General features: G+C 43.7%; 1 protein-coding gene across 17 annotated transcripts; it reads right to left on the reverse strand.

Moving 5' to 3' along the window:
• Window positions 1-799: 799 nt before the first annotated feature.
• nmnat1 (nicotinamide nucleotide adenylyltransferase 1) lies at window positions 800-21,172 on the reverse strand. Of its 17 annotated transcripts, none has more exons than XM_073032220.1 (7): window positions 20,897-21,036; window positions 16,537-16,642; window positions 13,247-13,470; window positions 9,200-9,327; window positions 7,933-8,116; window positions 5,786-5,919; window positions 800-2,610 (listed from the first exon to the last, which is right to left on the reverse strand). In XM_073032220.1, the coding sequence occupies exons 3-7, from the start codon at window positions 13,333-13,335 to the stop codon at window positions 2,195-2,197; spliced, it is 951 nt and encodes a 316-aa protein (XP_072888321.1). In that variant the 5' UTR covers window positions 13,336-13,470; window positions 16,537-16,642; window positions 20,897-21,036; the 3' UTR covers window positions 800-2,194. The 17 variants fall into 17 exon arrangements, with proteins under 17 accessions (XP_072888321.1, XP_072888324.1, XP_072888322.1 ...); XM_073032223.1 differs by having other exon boundaries at window positions 9,200-9,324; window positions 13,247-13,345; window positions 16,523-16,642; XM_073032221.1 differs by having other exon boundaries at window positions 13,247-13,345; window positions 16,523-16,642.
• Window positions 21,173-21,522: the final 350 nt, after the last annotated feature.

Consider the following 21,522-nt stretch of genomic DNA (forward strand, 5'->3'; position numbering starts at 1 on the left):
TGTTACACATCATTCCATAGCTGCTGCCTGGTCTGCTGAGTTCTTCCAGCATTTTTGTGTGTGTTGCTTGGACTTCCAGCATCTGCAGACTTTCTCGTTTGTGATTGGATCACTGCACTTCATTCTTTTATTGTGCTACCTCTAGGCACTGGAAAATTGATCTGTGTGGGTAGTGCCTTGCACAAGCTTTCCACTGTCTTGGTACGTGCGGCAATAATAAACCATCTCCAATACCCTCTTCTTATTTTTGCACAAGATCGGAAAAAGCTGCAGAGGGTTGTAAGCCCAGCCAGCTCCATCATGAGCACTAGCCTCCCCACCATCGAGGACATCTTCAAAAGGTGATGCTTCCAAAAAAAAGGCAGCATCCATCATTAAGGACCCCCATCACCCAGGACATGCCCTCTTCTCATTGCTACCATCAGAAAGGAGGTACAGAAGCTTGAAGACATACCCACTCAACAGTTTAGGAACAGCTTCTTCCTCTCTGCCATAAGATTTCTAAATGGACAATGAACCCATGTACACTACCTCATTATCTTTGCTCTCTTTTTGCACCCCTTAATTAGTTTTTATTTTTATTTCTTACAATAACATTTTGTGTATTTCATGCTTTGCACTGTATTGGTTCTGCAAAAGAGCAACTTTCATATATGCCAGTGATATTAAACCTGATTCTAATTCCTCTCAGCCCCTTTTCCCCTCCATCTTCTCCATCCCCATCTCTAGTTGGAGAGAGAATAATGCCAACAGTGCAGCAATTAAATTCACTTTTTTTTTTAAAACATACACCACCAAATATTTTGCACAAAATTATCTTTATTTGTATTATTTCAGTCACCAATCAAAAGCTTAACCATTCCACCTCATAAGTAGTAAACAATCCCAGAATCTTTCCAAGAGGACTCAAATTTCTAGGTTAGCACCAATCCCTGATCTCTCTGTGCCACCCAATATCTGCACTTTGCTTGCAACCCACAGCCAAACCATTGATGGGTGTTCTCCTCTACAGGAAGTTGCATCACTGTATCCCAAAGTGATCTTAAACTTCCTGCCCAGACGAGCAACACTCTAACACTCCAGCTCTAGTTATTGGACCTGCTCCACAAAATTCTTCAGTGGTGGCTCAGCAGAGAAGGTTCAATTCCTGCAGGTAAGAATTATAAGCATGTCATGCTTCTCAACGCTTATGAAGCAAATTATTTCTCAATGAGTTTTTAAGTGTTCACTCTGATACCAAGCAGAAGCACCAGTCCCAAGTGTTCAGGTAGAATTCAGTTCAAATTTCACAAGCAATTTGATAAGGCTAGGATTTGATTTGTTTTACAAATTTCTTTCCACACTTGTCTTTATGACCTTTCGTTCAGCTGTGTGGTCAGTATTAACTGGGTGAAGGCTCTCTGTTTGGATGACATTCAGATCTGCAAAACATTTGGAAGACAGCACTTTTCCCCCAACGTGTCACAGGTATTGAGGTAGAGCACAAGGGACACCTAGAAAAGCCTGACAACTTGGCGGTCAGCATAGTTTACGTTGGAGTCATATTTGGAGGTCGCAATAAGCACCATTTGTGCAGACAGCCTGTAATCATGCTCCAGGGGGCCAGAAAATGTGAGAGCGAGAGGCAGGGAACCCCAGCGCCTTAGGTCTCGCTTACCAGGGATGAGATGAGATCATGCTTGGGTGCAGGGAAGTTATTAGCAACGATGTGGGGAAACTGAAGGGAACCCTGTGAAAACATTGGAAGTTGGAAAACAATTGGGATAAAGGGAACGTTATCCAATTGGCGAGTGTGACATTGTACCAAGGGTTTGATACTGAGGCCTTCAACTTGCCACCATTTTGTTGAAGGGATGGTTGTATATCCAGGTGTGTTCCCCCAGGTTTGTGGAGACACCAAGTTAGGACAGTCATTCCAATAGTTTGTCTTCTCCTGCGGTGGTCTTCAAATACATGAGTTCAATAACAACCTTATTAAAATGAACAGGGCCAGCCTTGAGGCAAACTAACTGGATAAAAATGCTTCCATTCTACTAAATCCTAGTCCTTTGTGGCTTTGTGTACAACGAAAAAGAGTTCTCCATTTCTATTCATACTGTCAAGAATAAACTGAACCAAGAAACTTTAATTTAGTGTGGATGCCATGCATGATTTAATTTTAGACAGGGCAATCAAGCGAAGAATTTTGCCCAGCCTAACACTGTAGTGAGCCCTGACTCGATTCTTCTCTGTAGCGCTGCAGGGGTGCTAGGGCGACGTCAGAATTCTTAGTTTCACTCTGCTGATCGTACAGCCGGTGCTGCTGAATGTAATCAATGACGGGATCCGGGATCACGTACCTAACACTCTGTCCCCTTCGCAAAGCTCGGCGAACCTTCGTGGCCGAGGTGTCATTGTCTATCCATTCGGTCACAAGGTGAATTTTTTCCCTGAACCTCCAGATGAGGTCAGACTCGTAGATACATTTTTGAAGATTGCACCTTTGTCGGCTAATGCAGACCAGCCCGAACCTGCCCAAGATTTCTTCTAGGTCTTCGTTTTTCCACAGATTAGGAACTCCGAATGACTCTAAAACATCGGCTCCACACAGCAGCATCAACTCAGGCAAATCTGTGGGAACAGTGCCAAGAATTAGACAAGAGAGGCCAAGCATTATCGTTTAACAAAATGTCTGTAGATCAATTTACAAGAGACAGAAAATAATTCTAAGCAATCTCCTGAGATTATTAACATTCGTTAAGACTTCTGCTGGAGGTCCGGTCAGTATGATGCATGAAAGGGAAGGTGCAGAGGAGATGTGCAAGGACATTCTTAATCTGGTTTCTCTCCACTTCCTTCCTGCTCCGGCCTTTCACCTCTTCCACCTATCCCTTCCCACTGCTGTCTGTAAAGGATTTCCACATTCTCCCCATGACCACGTGGGTTTCCTCCCACAGTCCAAAGACGTACCAGCAGGTAGACTAATTGATCATTGTAAATTTTAAATCGGGGATTGCTGGGCAGTGCAGCTCAAAGGGCAGAAAGGATCTTTTCCACGCTGCATCTAATAAATATATAAATAAAATATCTCGCCCCCCCCCCCCCCTTTCCCCCACCCACCTTCTCCTTCACCTAGCTTCATCTATCATCTGCTATCTTGTACTCCCATCCTCTCCCCTCAATATTTTGGCTTCAGTCCCCTTCCTTTCTAGACCTGATGAAGGGCCTCAGTCTGAAATACTGATTGCTCATGTCTCTCCATAGATGCTGCCTGACCTACTGAGTTCCTCCGGCATTTTGTGTGTGTTGCCCTAGATTTCCAGCGCAGGCAGGATGTCGTGCTTACAAGGGCAATGCCCACACTGGAAAATTGTAGCTGCATGGAAAGATTTGATAGGCTGCAGCTGCTTTCTCTGCAATACAGGAGGCTGAGAAAAGACTAAAATTGAGGTATACACTCAGTAGGCACTTTATGAGGTACACCTGTTGGTTAATGCAAATGTCTAATCAGCCAATCATGTGCCAGCAATTCAACATATAAAAGCATGCAGACATGGTTCAGACCAAACATCAGAATTGGGATCTAAGTGATGTTGATTGTGGAAGGACTGTTGCTGCCATATGGGGTGGCTTGAACTGATTTCCTGGGATTTTCACACACAGCAGTCTTCAGAGTTTACAGATGAAAACCCGTTTTATTGGGTGTCTTGGAAATGCAGCTCAATAGCCCCTCACTAACAGCTACTGAACTCTACGGCCAGAAACCCACCTTCCCCAGGTTCGTACGTCTAGGGTGTGTACGACTTCGGTCCCACCAAATCCCTGAGGTTGGGATGTCTCGCCCACCCAAACCCCGGGTTGTGTGATTTTCTGCCCTCAGAAAGAAATACCAGTTCGTACGCTGCATACAATTAAAACAAAGTGTTGTTAACTTAAGCAAACAGTTACTAAAGGAGAGAAAGGGAAAAAACAAGAAGGTCCCATTATCCTTAAACAGTCCAACGTGGACTTAAGTTGGAGCTCATCTTGAACTTGTCTGTCACTCACGCGCTGGAATCTCGGTCTGCGTGAAAGCACACACCACCTTCTGAACATCGTTTGGAATCCACCTTGAACAAACGGGTCTCCCACAGGAGTACTGGCCCTTCCTCCTTGAAGCCATTCATCTACACAAGGCACCTTGTGCAACAGGGACAGCACCCTCAGCCACCTTCCCTCCTGAATTCTCCCAACTCCCACCCACAAAAACCTTCAGCCCAGCGTTCCCCAGAACCTTCTCCCCACCCCACTATCCTGACTGGCTGACAGCACATTCCTAAGTTGAACAAGAAGCTTCTTATCGCAGCTCAAACCCAACAGGCTGAAAGCAGAACAGACTGTTCTTACAGAACTGCTAAAATAAAATACCTACAGCATAGCAGTAAAACTCTTAACCAGGGCGTTATACACAGAAGGGTACAACAACATTTTTTTTTAAAAAACCTAGCAATTGGCAGTTCTGTGAGAGGAATTGCCTTGTTGATGATCGAGGTCAGAGGAGAATGTCAAGTTGACAGGAAGGGGACAGTAACTCAAAAAACTAAACATTACAACAGCCAGCTTGTGTCCCTTCCCCTCCCCCTACCTGCTTATTCTGACACCCTTCCTTTCCAACCCCGATGAAGTATCCCAGCCCAAAACGTCAACTCTTTATTCCTCTCCAGAAATGCTGCCTGACCTGTTAAGTTCCTCCAGCATTTTGTGTGTGTTTCTCTGGGTGTCCAGCATCTACAGAAGCTCCTGTGTCAGGAAAACAGATTGTGGCCCCACGCTAGCCCCATGCGACAATATTTCAGTCAGTCTCCAGTCCCTGGGCTTGTAAGGAAATACAAATCTTCCACAGTCCTCCCCTTGTTCTGACAGCACTACCACCAGCTGATCAAGGTCATCTATGGGCTTTCTTTTATCTTGGATTAACCTACTAATGTAGCAATTTGTGTAACGCTATTAGAGCGCCAGCAATCAGGGTTCGATTCCTGCCACTGCCTGTAAGGAGTTTATACATTCTCCTGTGACCATGTGGGTTGCCTCTGGGTGCTCCAGTTTCCTCCCACATTCCAAAGATGTTAGCTTTAACAAGTTGTAAGCATGGTGCCAGGTGTGTGGTAACGCTTGTGGGCTGCCCCCAGCACATCCTCAGACTGTGTTGGTTGTTGACGCAAATGACACATTTGTATGTTTCAATGTACATTGAGAGTATAGGGGCACAATTGAGAGCATCCTGACTGGCTGCATCACTGTCTGCTACGGGAACTGTACCTCCCTCAGTCGCAGGACTCTGCAGAGGGTGGTGCGGACAGCCCAGCGCATCTGTAGATGTGAACTTCCCACTATTCAGGACATTTACAAAGACAGGTGTGTAAAAAGTGCCCAAAGGATCATTGGGGATCCGAGGCACCCCAACCACAAACTATTCCAGCTGTTACCATCCAGGAAACAGTACCGCAGCATAAAAGCCAGGACCAACAGGCTCCGGGGACAGCTTCTCCACCAGGCCATCAGACTTGCTGACACAGCTGTATATCTATGCTATATTGTACATACTATTTATTATAAATTGCACATTGCACATTTAGACGTAACGTAAAGATTTTTACTCCTCACATATGTGAAGGATGTAAGTAATAAAGTCGATTCAATGAACATGTGACAAATAAGGAATGTTTTATTAAAGGAATTACTACCATAAAACCTGGAGTTTTGGGATTTTTTAAAAACCATACATTTACTTGCTATAAATTGGATTTATCAGCACAGAAAACAATACCTGATTTAAAATCATGTCTTTCGACTAGTGGACAGACGTCTTTATCTTCTGCCTTCCTTTTCTTTGCTCTTCTGGGTAGTGTCGAGATCTTTTTGTCATTGCCGTAGAGTTTCATCAGATTCTCATAATGATGCCTGCTCAAGAATCAACATTAAAACATTAATAGTCTTCCTTCCAACCTATTTGCTCAGATGTTAGGAATTATCGAATCATACGCTCAGTGGCCACTTTATTAGGTTCATGTGTGCACCTGCTTGTTAATGCAAATATCTAACTAGCCAATCTTGTGGCAGCAACTCAATGCATAAAAGCACACAGATGGTCAAGAGGTTCAGTTGTTGTTCAGATCAAAAATCAGAACGGGGAAGAAATGAGATCTAAGTGACTTTGACCATGGAATGATTGTTGGTGCCAGATGGGGTGGTTTGAGTATCTCAGAAACTGCTGATCTCCTGGGATTTTCACACACAACAGTCTCTCGAGTTTACGGAGAATGGTGCAAGAAACAAAAAGCATCCAGTGAGCGACAGTCCAGTGGGTGAAAGTGCCTTGCTAATGAGAGAGGTCAGAGGAGAATGGCCAGACTGGTTCAAGCTGACAGGAGGCAACAGTAACTCAAATAACCACATGTTACAACAGTGGTGTGCAGAAGAGCTTCTCTGAGCGTACAACATGTCAAACATTGTAGTGGATGGGCTACAGCAGCAGAAGACAGTGAACATACACTCAGTGCCCATTTTATTAGGTACAGGAGGTACAGAATAAAGCAGCCACAGACTGTAATAATGCAGAAGGAAGCTATTCAAATCCACCCCAGCTCCAAGCAGAGTCAGAGAGTAGAGAACACAAACAGGCCCTTCAGACCATCTAGTCTGCCTACTCCCATCACCCTGCAACAGGACCACAGCCTTCCATTCCCCTATCCAAACTTCTCTTGAACATTGAAATTGAGTTTGCATGCATCACAGCATGGCAGCTCGTTCTGCACTCTCACGACCCTCTGAGTGAAGAAGTTTCCCCTCATGTTCTCCTTAAACTTTTCTCCTTTCACCTTTAACCCATGATCTCTGGTTTCAGTCCCACCCATCCTCAGTGGAAAAAGCCTGCTTGTATTTATCTATACCGCTCATAATTTTGTGTACCTCTATCAAAGCTGCTCTCAATCTTGTCACATGTACATTGAAGCATTCAGTGATATCCATACTAACCCTAACCAATGCACCTTAGAAATGTGGAGCACATGGTCACAGGGAGAACATACAAACTCATTACAGTCTGTGACGGGAATTGAACCCTTATTACTGGTGCTGTAAAGCGTAGCACTAACCATGCCACCTCATTTCTCTATGGAAAGGTGAAAAGTTTAAGAGGAACATGAGGGGAAATTCTTCACTCAAGAGTGTCGCGAGAGTGTGGAACGAGCTGTCAGCACAGGGGTGCACGTCAGCTCGACTTCAATGTTTGAGAGAAGATTGGACAGGTACGTGGGTAATCTGAGAGGAGTTTTAACCTGGAGGATTTTATTTAATTGTTTAGAGATACAGCGCAGAACAGGCCCTTCCAGCCTAATGAGCCACACCGCACTGTAACCCCCCCAATTTAGCACTTGCCTAACCGCAGGACACTTTACAAAGACCAATCGACCTACTAGCTGGTGAGTCTTTGAACTGTGGGAGGAAACCGGAGCACCTGGAGGAAACCCACACGCTCACAGGAAGGATGTAGAAACCTCCAGAATTGAACCTGAGTTGTAATAGCGTAGAGGCTAGCGCAACGCTATTGTGGCGCCCGTAGCCAGAGGACGGTAAATCGATGGAATTCTTTGCCACAGTCGCCCGCGGGGGCCAAATCACTGGGTATACTTAAAGCAGAAGCTGATAGGTTCTTGATTAGTCAGGGAGTCAAAGGTTACGGGAGCACATTAAAACAGGGTTGAGAGGGATAATAAATCAGCCATGATTGAACTCAATGGGGCGAAAGCTGCTATGTCCTATGGTTTTACAAGTGTACCAGCACCAAAGATCAGGGCAAACGTGGGGAAGGTATGCAGCTGAGAAGGAAATGAAACTCGGGTTCATAGAGGAGCATTGATCTAAGTAATTAGTTTTAACAAAAGGGTAGACAGAATTACCCACAGGGTCACTCACCTAAGAACTTTGACAGTCTCCAGCCATTCCCCCTGCTTGCTTTCCCAAGGATCTATGGTCACCCAGTCAGAGCACTGTACAGCCTTTTCTATCATCGCTACACGATGGCTTGCCTCTACAAGGCCCTTCTTTTTGTATGCATCACTCACAGGAGATATTATGCCCTTTATCACCATGTATTTCCCTGGAAAAGATACAAATATTGGTTAAAAATAAGTGCCAAGATATATTTTATTCACTCTATATTTCTGTGGAGTCAAAACAGTCAAGCAACATGATACTGAGGACATTATTTTGACAGCGTACAAAATTCTGTGGGGTAAGTGCAAGCAGGCTTTTTCCACTGAGGTTGGGCGAGTCCAGAGCTCTAGAGGTCATAGGTTAAGTGTGAAAGGTGAAATATTTAAGGGGAACATGGGGGAGAACTTCTTCACTCCGATGGTGGTGAGAGTGTGGAACGAGCTGTCAGTGGAAGTGGAGGATAGGGGTTTGATTTCAACATTAAAGAGAAATTTGTATAAGTAAATGGATGGGAGGGGTATGGAGGACAATGGTCTGGGTGTAGGCCGCTGGAACAAGGCAGATTAATAGTTTGGCATGGATTGGATGGGCCACTTTGGTGCTGAACTTTTCCAGGACTCTATTATACAAAAATAATATCCAAACACCACACACTGTGGAGCGTCACGTTACTGGGGAAATAATCTGCTGGGGGGTGGGTGGGGGAAGGAGTTGTCGCTGCTTCAGGTCGAAACCCTGCACCAGGATTGAGAGTGAAGAGGGGAGATATGTAGTCACTTTAAACAGGAGAGGGCAGATGGTCAGAAAGGGGACAGGGGAGGTTGGCCTGCACAAAGAAGCAGACGGCTTTAATGACGTTTTCCTAATGGAGAATGGCAGTGTACAGAAACTGAATATCCGCACTGAAGAATAAAGACAAGAACGGTCAGGATGGAAAACAGCTTCTTCCCACAGGCCATTAGGCTTCTGAACTCCCTGATGCATCCTACTTGAAGCGTCACCGGGTAATTTGTACTGTAGCCTAAAATATTTAATTTATGCACTTTGCTTTATCAGTGCATAATTCATTTGTAGATTAATTCTTGCTTTCCTAAGTTACCGTGTGTTATATGTATGTTATGTGTACTGCTTGATCTGGAGAAACATTGTCTCGTTTGAAGGTATACATGCATACAGTTAAGTGACAATAAACTTGACTTGTATAGGTTTTAGGTTCCACAGACAGAGCGGAGCGAGAAAGTCAAACCTGTTTCATGCAGGTAATCGCGGGCTAATTCAAACATCCTCAGGTGCATGTTTGTGATGGGATTAAATGAACCACAAGCCAGCAAGACCACCTCTTTACACCTGCTCGAGCTCTCCATAGTGGCGCTGCTGAGGAAAAACAGACCAATATCAGAGAAATAAAAATCTAAAGTAAGATCATTTTAACGCCCCCCCCCCACCCCCAATTACTGGTGGAGTAAAAATTTATATCAACATTCTAATCTTCCAATTCTGAAATAATGAGCCCTGGGCTGAGTTGAGGATAAGGGGGAGGAGTGTTTGTAAATCCTCACTACCTGAGGTCTGCTGGTTAGGAAGTTCGACACCCAGTTAGTTGCACAGTATGGTTTAGACCAAGGAGTTGGGAGTAGAAAACTGCACTGCAGTGGACAGGAAGGGTCTACAACGGCTAGTCAAAACTGCCTAACGCATCACTGGTACCAGTCTCCCCACAATCAAGGACATAGATACAGAAGGGTGCCGGAAAAGGGCCAGTAACTTCATGAAGGATCCCACCCACCCTGCTCATGGACTGTCTGTCCCACTTCCATCAGGGAGGAGGCTATGTCGTATGCACGCCAGAACCACCAGACTCAAAAAACAGTTACCTTCCCCAAGCAGTAAGGCTGATCAACACCTCCACCCACTAACCCACCCCTCCACACCCCCACTTTACCATTTGCTTTCAGAATCACCTTATGTACAGGCACTCATGTGCCTAGTGTATATGGGCATACAATCAATCATAAGCTATCTTATGTATTTATATTTATTGTGTTTTTTATGTTATTTTGTGCTGTATCGGATCCGGAGGAACAATTATTTTGTTCTCCTTTGCACTTGTATACAGGAAATGACATTAAACAATCTCGAATGTGGATGCCCATCACTAACAATTCTCCAGTCTTCGAGTCCCCAAATGATGGCCTTGGGCTTATTATTCAGCCAAGAAAAGCATAACAGACCAGCACAAATCCCTTCTGAGCCCAATTTTAGCTTTACTTCTCAACCTCATTCTCCTGCCTTCTCCCCATAACCTTTGACACTCTTACTAATTAGAACCCATCACACTCTAGCGTAAATATACCCAATGACTTGGCCTCCAATGAATTCCAAAGATTCACAAGCCTATGGCTGAATAAATTCCTCCTCATCTCTGTCTTTCTATTCTGAGGCAATGCCCTCTGTGCTCTAGGCTCCCCCACTATTTCCATTTATTTATTTATACAGTACAGAGTAGGTTCTTCCAGCCCTTCGAACAGCACCACCCCAGCAATTCCTGACACCCTCAATTAACCCTAACCTAACTCTGGGACACTAACCTATCAGGTACGTCTTTGAACCCTGGGAGGAAACTGGAGCACTTGGGGAAAACCCGTGCATTCCACGGGGAGGACGCACAGACTCCTTAAAGAGGACACCAGGATTGAACTCCAAATTCCAACTTCCCAAGCTGTAATAGTTCATAATAACCGCTACACTACCATGGCGCTACAGGAAACACCCTCTCCATATCCATTCTATCTTGGCCTTTCAACATTTGATAGGTTTCAATGAGATCCTTCCAAGTAAATAATTGCTGAAGCTACATTTCACCCCCTGCTACATCTATCGAGAGACATGTAGCTGTCCCGGCTCCACAATGCTACTTGGGGAAAAATTCTAAGGGAGGTTGATAGTCAGTGAAGCCGTTCCCAACACAGTTTACAGAGAACTACGGTTGGTCTTTACACTACAAAAAAACTGAAAAATACTGTTGAGTAAAAACATGAACTTAGATTTACAAGAATCAGTATTACTATCAACTTTGGATAATTTTCCTGCTTGAAGTCCAGGTGGTGATAAATTGGACGTCTGGCTAACTGGGCTCAGGATGAAAATTTAAAAAAAAAAACTAAATTTGTTGGAAATCTGAAATAAAACTAGAATTGCTGGAAGAATTAAACAGTTCCGGTAGCGTCTGTGGAAAGAAAATCAGTTTGAACTGGCATTTCTCCATTTATCCCTCTGTTCCCTTTACTGTACCCCCCCCCCCCCCACTGACACCAAAAACTACCTTGCTTTCCTTCTTTCCCACCAAACATTTCCAGTATTTTCTTTGTTGCCCCAAATCCCACACTACCTTGAACCCACCACGATTCTGTTTCTTGCACTTCCTTGAAATGTCAATGTTCAGAAGTTCAAAGTAAATCTATTATCAAAGTACATAAATGTCACAATATACAACCCCGAGATTCATTTTCTTGTGGACAAACTCAATAAATCCATAATAAAATAACAACCATAATAGAATCAATGAAAGACCACACCAACTTGGATGTTCAACCAGTGTGCAAAAGACAACAGACTGTGTAAATGCAAAAAGAAAGAAATAATAAATAAATACTGATAACATGAGATGGAAAGTCCTTGAATGTGAGTCCAAAGTCAAAAGACAAAGTACATTTATCATCAAAGTATACAACTGTGATTTGTCTTCCTACAGACAGCCACAAAACAAAGAGTCCATAGGTTGTGGGAACATTTCAATGATGGGGCAAGTGAAGTTGAGTGAAGTTATCCTCTTTGGTTCAACAGCCTGATAGCTGAGGGGTAATTTACTGGGTGCTTTGGGAAATTTATTAAACCATTGTGTAATATCTAAAAATAAAAAGCAAATTAAAGTATGATGAGGTATTAATAATATACGAACAGTCTGGAAAATCTGCCAGTTCAGCAGCAGTGATGCCCTCATTGTATCTGATTAACATGGTTCACTGTAGATTAATGACTAGTTTAAATATTTTCCTTTTATAGAAACAGCACAGAGCATAGCATTTGAGGTACTGAAGGATTTTAGTTATGAAAATGAATGCCAGGGTTCTTGGTGACATCTTTTAATCGGAGATGAGGAGGAATTTCCTTCACCAGAGAGTGGTGAATCTGAGGAATTCGTTTCCACAGGAGGCTGTGGAGGCCAAGTCTTTGGTTCTATTTAAGCCAGAGATTGTTAGATCCTTGATTAGCCAGGGCATAAAAGGATATGGTGGGGGGGGGGGGGGGGGAATGGAGGAAATTGGGGCTGAGGGGAGAAAATGTATCAGCCATGATGGAATAGCAGAACATACAAGATGCTGCTCCTATACCTTATGGTCTTGTTTGTACTTTGATAATCAATATATTTTGAAGGTTGGAACTGAGGAGCTAATGAGAGAGATAAAAAGTCATAACACCTTTTTTTGGTATTATCTATAAATTGTTAATCACATTACCTGCTTTTACATCAGACAATTAATATGCAAAGTTCAAAATAAATTTCAAAATCTGAAGTAATTTTTAAATCAAAGTACATATATATCACCAAATATTACCCTGAGATTCATTGTCTTTCAGTCATTCAGAGAACAAAGAAATACAATAGAATCGATGAGAAGCTACACACAACGGCACACAAATAATGTGCAAAAGACAAACTGTGCAAATACAAAAAAAATTCAAATAACAATATTCATAAATAACTAATACTGTGAATATGAGTTGTAAAGTCCTTGAAAGTGAGTCTGTAGGTTGTGGAATCAGTTCAGAACTGAAGTGAGTGAAGTTATCCACTCTGGCTCAGGAGCCTGGTGGGTGAGGGGTAATAACTGTTCCTGAATAGAATAGAATAGTACAGCACATTACAGGTCCTTCGGCCCACAATGTTATGCTGACCCTCAATCCCTGCCTCACATATAAACCCCCACCACATTACAGGCCCTTCGGCCCACAATATTGTGCTGACCCTCAAACCCTGCCTCACATATAACCCCCCCCCCACCTTAAATTCCTCCATATACCTGTCTAGTAGTCTCAACCTGGTGGAATGGGACCAAAAGCTCCTGTATCTCCTACCCGCTGGCAGCTATTAATATATATAACATCAAGGGTTTCAGCAGCTGTCACTGTAGTAAGACACATCAACATAACATAAACAACCCTTGACCCTGTCTCTCACTAAGCCATTTCAGATTCATTTTGCCAAATTGCCCTGGATCCCATGGACTCTTACCTTTGTGACCAGTCTCCCATGTGGGACCTTGTCAGAAGCCTTACTGAAGTCCATGTAGACTGCATCAACCGCACTACCCTCAGCGACATACTTAGTCACCTCCTCGAAAGAGTCAATCAAATTAGTCAGGCAGGATCTCCCTAACGAAGCCAAGCGAGTTATCCTAGATTCACTCCTCCGCAAGCCTACCTTACGGGACAGACCTCATTAGCAAGGGGAGTGACCTGGAGCAGGAGAACAAATAACCCACAGTACTTTGGTAGGCTAGGGAACCGGGACGCATTAACAACGTTCCACCTAACACAGAGGGCAATATAATGACCAAGTCCCACCATTGTCTGTGAGGAGATAAGGGGACGCTCTCCCCATTACCACATGGATTTCTTCCAGGTGCTCCTGTTTCCTCATACATCCCGAAGACGTAGGGTTAATTGGTTAATTGGTCTCCTGGGTGTACTTGGGCAGCTGCATCTCAAAATAATAATTAAAAGGAGCTCATAATTAGATATGCTGGCTGGTGGCGTAGTGGCATCAGCGCTGGACTTCGGAGCGAAGGCTCCTGAGTTCGAATCCAGCCGACTCCCTTGCACACTTTCCATCCGTGCTGGGTTGAGCGTCGAGCTAGCAACTCGGTCTCGTAAAAACAAGAAAGCCTGCTAAAAAAAACGCCGTCATGACAGCGTCCCGATGACTCCATTCGGAGTTGAGGGCTTTCTTCTTCATCTATTAGACATAACTAATAAAGAGAGGGGAGCAAGGGTTTGCACTGAGGAATTCTCAGTGGATTCCTTAAGGAAGAGGTCTAATATTATCCCAGGATAACCAGGAACATTTACAGGTCCAAAGGTTCCTCAGAGAACGGTTTCTGTGGCCGTAGACACAGACCTGTCAATCCGTGTGGGTTTCCTCCACTGTCCAAAGATGTAACAGTTAGTAGGGTAATTGGTCATTGTAAATTGTCCTGTGAGTAGGCCAGGGTTAAATCAGGGGTTACTGGGTGGCACAGCTTGAAGGGCTGGAAGGGCCTATCCCAAAAAATAAATAAAACTTTAATTGGCATCCTATAGTGGGGGAGGGGGCACGGTGGCGTAGTGGGTAGCATAATGCCTTCTCCCCTTGACTGACTAAGTTGCCTCTGGTTATTCCGGTTTCCTCCCACATTCCACAAGGCGCCATGGGTCAAGAGCTAGTAAGTTGTGGACCATGCTCTGTTGGCACTGGAAGCATGGCAACACCTGCCTGTTGCCCCCAGCACAATCCTCAGACTGTGTTGGCTCTCGGCACAAACAATGCATTTCACAGTATGTTTTGACAAATAAAGATCATCTGTAACCTTCTTTGTATTTTAGTGCAATTAATTTCAGTGGCCACTTTATTAGGTACACCTGCTTGTTAATGCAAAATCTAATCAGCCAATCACGTAACAGCAACTCAATGCATAAAAGCATGCAGACATGGTCAAGAGGTTCAGATGTTGTTTGGACCAAACATCAGAATGGGGAAGAAATGTGAATTAAGTGATTTTGATTGTGGAATGATTGTTGGTGCCAGATGGGGTGGTTTGAGGATCTCAGAAACTGCTGATCTCCTGGGATTTTCACACACAGCAGTCTCTAGAGTTTACAGAGAACAGTCTGAAAAGACAAAAAAACATCCAGTGAGCAGCAGTTCTGTGGGTGAAAACACCTTGTTAATGAGAGAGGTCAGAGAAGAACGGCCAGAGTGGTTCAAGCTGACAGGAAGATGACACCAAAATAGCCACGTTACCTCAGTGGTGTGCAGAAGAGTATCTCTGAATGCACAACATGTTGAAGCTTGGAGTGGATGGGCTACAGCAGCAGAAGAACAGTCCTGTACCTAATAAAGTGGCCACTGAGAGTATATTTGTCACCCTTTTTCCAACTCTGTTTTAGTTCCGGTGTGGGGAGATTCAGGAGTGGAAGAGAGTTAAATTTCTTACTGGTGTGACCGCATTGCTAACATCTGCACACATGGTATAGGTCACTTTCATACCAGTACACTATACTAGTGGCATCACCTTTCTGATAAAAAAGCATAATTACACAAATAGGAAATGTCCCTATTACCTGAGCATGGTGAGGGATTAGCTATCAAAATTACAAAGTTTCAGAAAATTAACATACAACGGGGAAAAAATTAGGGACACAAGCGTTTCTGCAGAGGCTGGAAATCCTGAGTCACACAGACAAAATGCTGGAGAAACACAGCAGGTCAAGCTGAATCTATGAAGAGGAATAAACAAAGGTTGTTTCAGGTTGAGACACCATCAAAAATGGAAAGGAAGGGGGAAGAAGGTAGAGGGAGGGGAAGGAGGACAAGCTAGATGGCGACAGGTGAAGCCAGATAAATGGGGGAGGGGGATGAAGTAAGAAACAGATGTTTTTCCATCTTCCAGTAATTCCTCCCCCCCCCTTCCCTCTTCTTCAATTCCCCACTTTGGAGCCCCTCATCTCTTCTCCTCACCTGCCTATCACCTCCCTCTGGTGCCCCTCCTCCTCCATCCCTTTCTCCAATGGTCCACTCTCCTCTCCTATCAGATTCCCTCTTTTTCACCTTTTTTCACCTATCACTTCCCAGCCCCTTACTTCATGCCCCCTCCCCTAACCACCTTATTCTGGCTTCTTCGCTCTTCCTTTCCAGTCCTCATGAAGGGTCTCGGCCAGAAATGTCAGCTGTTTATTTACTTCCATGGATGCTGCCTGACCTGCTGAGTTCCTCCAGCACGTTATGTGTGTTGCTTTGGAGTGAAGTCAGCTGTTCTAACAAGAACTATTGCACCATTTCATGTCAACACATAACTTGAACAGTTGAGCAATAGAGTGCCAATATGCTTCATGAAGCTGGTATACAGGAGAGTAAATACGAACGTTTTGACGACTTGGGGTTAGATTTCTCAAGTTACATTAGTGTACGTCATTTCAGAAAAACTTTTATACTTTACAGTACAGCGAAGGCCTTTAAGTTTCACATCAGGCTAAATGTGAAGAGTATTCCAGCTGGGGTTCACCGTTCCTGGGAGAACTCTTCACACCAGTGACTGACTGACTAGATATTTGAGGTTTATCAAAGAGAACAAACCAACTACAAAAGAAGAAAAATCAAAGTTAAATCTTAATACAAAAGAAATGTTTAAATTATATATTTTTCCTCAGACTCACAGAATTTTGAACAGCCTGGAAATTCTGGTGTAAGAATGTACTATTATAGATGGGTAAAAGGGTTCTATTCAAGTTTTCAAAACATTATTGGACATACCTTTAATATCATACCTTTAGTATCTCCCTCCTCGTTTGTAGTTGCCTCCAAACACCACATAAAATAAGTAGTTTTTATTTAAACCTGCAAGGCCTTTCCTGCCCAGTGCGATGGCTACTTCTGTAAGAAAGTTTAGAAGCACATCAGTGTTAAAATGAGAGCTGTGCACTCTTGAGGTAAAAATTTAATTTAATATATATATATTTATTATTATAACGTATAGTTCTTTAAAAAATGTATTGAGTGCCATGTAGTATAGCAGTTAGCAGGATGCTATGACATCTCGGGGTGTTCCAGAGTTCAGAGTTCAATACCGGTGCTGTCTTCCGAGATTTTTAAAAGGTGATTGGCAAACAGCTTTAAAGTGCATCACCACCATCTTCTGAACTGGATTGTGGGTCAAGATAGCTAAATCCTTTATACTTATACCTGTATCAAATTCTATATAAAAGACCCAAACTGCAGTATATATTTAAAGCAATAATTCTGTGACCCTTTATGCAAAATATTGTTGATGTTAAATTGTGTTTTATTCCATGATAACCATCCTCTCTCTCTGGTGCCATTTGTAAGGAGTTTACACTTGCTCCCCATGAACCTCAGGTGTTTCCTCCCACAATCCGAAGGCATACCGGTTAGTAGGTTAGCCGGTCATTGTAAATTCCCCTGTGATTAGTCCAGGGTTAAGTAGGTGGGTCGCTGGGCAGTGTGGCTCTTTGAGACAGTAGGGTCTGTTCTGTGCTCCATCTCTAAATAAAATTAATTAAAAAGGTAATCTGAACTCATCTGACTTCCCCTACACACACCCTGCAGTCAGGTATTCATTCAAATTAACCATTAGAATGTTAATTAGTATTTAACAGAATAGCAGTCCTCTTTGCAAAACTGAGGGGTAGTGAATTGTTGCAACAACCTGATCTGTATTTCAGAACGATGCCCAGTGTTGTTTTCACTTCTGAAAGCAAAGCCCTACGGCATTGGAAATGAAAGCAGAATCTCAGAACCTGAACCAGGTTTAATATCACTGACTTCTGTCGTGAAATTTGTTGTTTTGCAGCAACAGTATAGTACAGTGCATTCTACTTAACCTACTAACCAGTATGTCTTTGGACTGTGCAAAGACCCATTCAATGCCCTCTTCTCATTGCTAACATCAGGGAGGAGGTACAGGAACCTGAAAACACACATTCAACATTTCAGGAACTGTTTCTTCCCCTCTGCCTTCTGATTTCCGAAAAGACCTCACTTTTTGTTTTACTCTCTTTTTTGCATTACTTACTCAATACTGGAGGGCAGAGTCTCTAAATACAAGGATATCCTTTTAGAACAAGGGTGAGAAGGAAATTCTTTAGCCAGAGGGTTGTGAATCTGTGGAATCATTTGCCACAGACAGCTGTAGAAACCAAGTCACTGGGTATATTTAAAACAGAGGGTGATAGGTTCTTGATTAGTCATGGTGTCAAAGGTTGCACAAGGCAGTAGAATGGGGTTGAGATGGATAATAAATCAGCCATGATTGAATGGTGGAGCAGACTCAATGGGCTGAATGGCCTAATTCTGCTCCTATGTCTTGTGATGTCAGGTACTGCACTATACTACTACATCAAAACAACAAACTTTACGATTTATAACCATATAACACTAACAGCATGGAAACAGGCCATCTCGGCCCTTCTAGTCCGTTCCGAACGCTTACTCTTGTCTAGTCCCACCTACCTGCACACAGTCCATAACCCTCCATTCCTTTCCTGTCTATATACCTATCCAATTTTTTTTTAAATGACAATATCGAACCTGCCTCTACCACTTCTACTGTAAGCTCGTTCCACACAGCTATCACTCTCTGTAAAGAAGTTCCCCCTCGTTTTACCCCTAAACTTTTGCCCCTTAACTCTCAACTCATGCCCTCTTGTTTGAATCTCCCCTACTCTCAATAGAAAAAGCCTATCCACGTCAACTCTATCTATCCCCCTCATAATATTAAATACCTCTATCAAGTCCCCCCTCAACCTTCTGCGCTCCAAAGAATAAAGGCCCAACTTGTTCAACCTTTCTCTGTAACTTAGGTGCTGAAACCCAGGTAACATTCTAGTAAATCTCCTCTGTACTCTCTCTATTTTGTTGACATCTTTCCTATAATTCAGTGACCAGAACTGTACACAATACTCCAAATTTGGCCTCACCAGTGCCTTGTACAATTTTAACATTACATCCCAACTCCTATACTCAATGCTCTGATTTATAAAGGCCAGCATACAAAAAGCTTTCTTCACCACAAATAATTTACAATTTATAATAAATCTGATTCTGATTGCCAGAATTTACTTCTTCTACCCTCTCACAGTCAGAACAGACTCAGAGACTTTGTGGCCCAACGCGTCCATCCCAATCTCTCTCAAAAAGCTACCCAGAGATCCAGTCCAATATCTTTTTCCCCAATGCCCTGGAAATCCAATTCCTTTGGAAAGTTAACCAAATGTCTGTTTCTAAAAGATTCCCAGACAGCACTTTCAAATCCATCAGACCACAAGACATGGGAGCAGAATTAGGCCATTCAGTCCACTTAGCCTGCTTCACCATTCCATCATGGCTGATTTAGTACCCCTCTCGACCCCACTTTCCTGCCTTCTCCCTGTAACCTTTGACGCTTTTAATATACTCAGTGACTTGGCCTCCACAGCCATAGGTGGCAATGAATTTCAGATTCACTACCCCTCTGGCTAAAGAATTTCTTCCTCACCTCTGTTCTAAATGGGCATCCGTCTATTCCGAGGCTGTGCCTTCTGCTCTGAGACTCCCCCACGATAGGAAACATCCTCTTCACATCCACTCTGTCTTAATATTTTCAATATTCAATAGGTTTCAATGAGATTCCCCCCCCCCCCATTCTCCTAAACTCCAGTGAGTACAGGCCCAGAGCTATCCAATGCCATCGTACATTAACCCCTTCATTCCCAGAATCGTTCTTGTGAACCTCCTCTGGACCCTTTCCAATGCCAACACATCTTTTCTTAGATACGGAGCTCAACTCCACTCACAACTGTGCTCCTACCTTATAAAGCCTCAGCATCACATCCTTGCTCTTACATTCTAATCCTCTCAAAATGAATACTAACATTACATTTGCCTTTCTCACCACCGACTCTACCTGCAAGTTAACCTGTAGGGAATCATGCACGAGGGCTCCCAAGGCCCTATGCACTGCCGATTTTTTGAATTTTCTCCATTTAGAATACAGTCAATGCCTTTATTCCTGACCATACACTTCCCTACACTATATTCCATCTGCCAATTCTTTGCCCATTCTCCTAACATGTCTAAGTACTTTTGCAGACTTCCTACCTCAACACCACCTACCCTTCCACCTTCTACAAGCTTGGTCACAAGGCCATCAATTCTGTCATCTGCCTCATTGGCGTATAACATGAAAAGAAGCATTCCCCACAGCAACCTCTGCAGGACACCACTACTCACTGGCAACCAGCCAGAAAAGGCCTCCTTGATTCCCATTCTTTGCCTCCTGCCGGTCAGTCAATCTTCCATCCATGCTCGTATCTTTCATGTAATACCACGAGCTCTTATCTTGTTTATCACCCTCATGTACACCACATTGTCAAAAAGGCCTAAAAATCCAAGTAAACTACATCCACTGACTCTCCTTTGTCTATCCCGCTGACCTGTTTTTTCCTCAAATAATTCTAACAGATTTATCAGGCAAGATTTCCCTTTTAGAAAACCATGCTGACTTGGGCTTATTTTATCATGTGCCTCTAGAATAACTGAAATCTCATACTTAATAACTGATTCCAACATTTCCCCAACCACTTAAGTCAGTCTAACCAGGCCTATAATTTCCTTTCTTCCTCCCTCCCTCCCTTAAGGAGTGGATTGACACTCAGTTCCTGAAAGATGATTACTAACGCCTCCACAATCTCTTCGGCCATCTCTTTCAGAACACCGGGGGCAAAGTCCATCTGGTCCAGCTGACTTATTTACCTTTTCAGCTTCCCAAGTAACAGCGACTACACTCTCTTCTGCCCCCCGACACTCCTGAATTGGCACAGTGAAGCCTGATGCAAAATGCTGAGGAAGTTCGTCCGCCATTTCTCTTAAGGCCCCACTCTATTTTTTTGCTTTTAACCTGACCTTGACCTCTCTTACCACCCAGGGCTGCATCATCTTGCCCTCAGAATGCTTCTTCGGCGGTTTAACACTAGCACCCGGCTTTGCTTTAAACTGAACGTCAGTCACAGGAGTTACCGAGCGGCGACCCAGTGCAGGAGGTAGTGACCCCGGCCACAAGGACAGGCGCCCCCGCAGCCTGCAAACTCCTGTATTATCAAAGGTTGGGGATTTCGAGCGGCTGACAATTACCAGAATCCCGTCGTTCCGACACCAGCTTCCGCCGCGGCCTCTCATTTCACTTCCTGGTACTTCCAGACGCGCTCGTCTTTAAAAAGGGAATTCAAGACCTACCGGCGGTTTAACGTCGCCTCAAGTGAAATCGGCAGCGGCTGCAAAACACGAAGTGAACAACCACGGTGGAGGTGGTTATAAATACTTCTGCTGCGCAATCAGAACGAGAAACGCGCCAGAGTGCGGGTTAACTGGATCTGAGGCGACATTAAGGGGATTAAATACAGGGGAGGCTGGAAATTCGGGCCCGGTCTCTATTTATAGTTTATGAATACAGTATGTTCTGGAGATCTACGTGCCTGTTGTAAGCAGGTTTTTCTTTGTAATGTACCTCAGAATCACAGAGGAAAAAAAAACAGAATTACAGTAAATAAATACATATAATAGTTAAATTAGTGCAAACATAAAGTACAGTAGTGAGGTGGTGTTCATGGGCCCAATGTTCATTCAGAAATCTGATGGCGGAGGGGATGAAGCTGTTTCTGAGTTGTTGAGTCTCCTGTACCTCCTTCCCGATGGTAGCAATGAGAAGAGGGCATGTCCTGGGTGGTGGTTCCTTAATGACAGGGGCTGGCTTTCTGAGG

This window comes from Hemitrygon akajei, chromosome 29 (genome assembly GCF_048418815.1).
Source record: "Hemitrygon akajei chromosome 29, sHemAka1.3, whole genome shotgun sequence".
Taxonomy (NCBI): domain Eukaryota; kingdom Metazoa; phylum Chordata; class Chondrichthyes; order Myliobatiformes; family Dasyatidae; genus Hemitrygon; species Hemitrygon akajei.

Bases quoted from the DNA above. Each gene is read 5' to 3' on its own strand.
- nmnat1 (XM_073032220.1), bottom strand. From the start codon at position 13,335: ATGTCGCTGAGGGTAGTGCGGTTGATGCAGTCTACATGGACTTCAGTA. The intron at 8,117-9,199 runs GTTTGACTTTCT...TATCTTTTCCAG, and splicing joins CGATTACCTGCATGAAACAG to GGAAATACATGGTGATAAAG. The intron at 2,611-5,785 runs GTATTGTTTTCT...CTGTTCCCACAG, and splicing joins AAGACATGATTTTAAATCAG to ATTTGCCTGAGTTGATGCTG.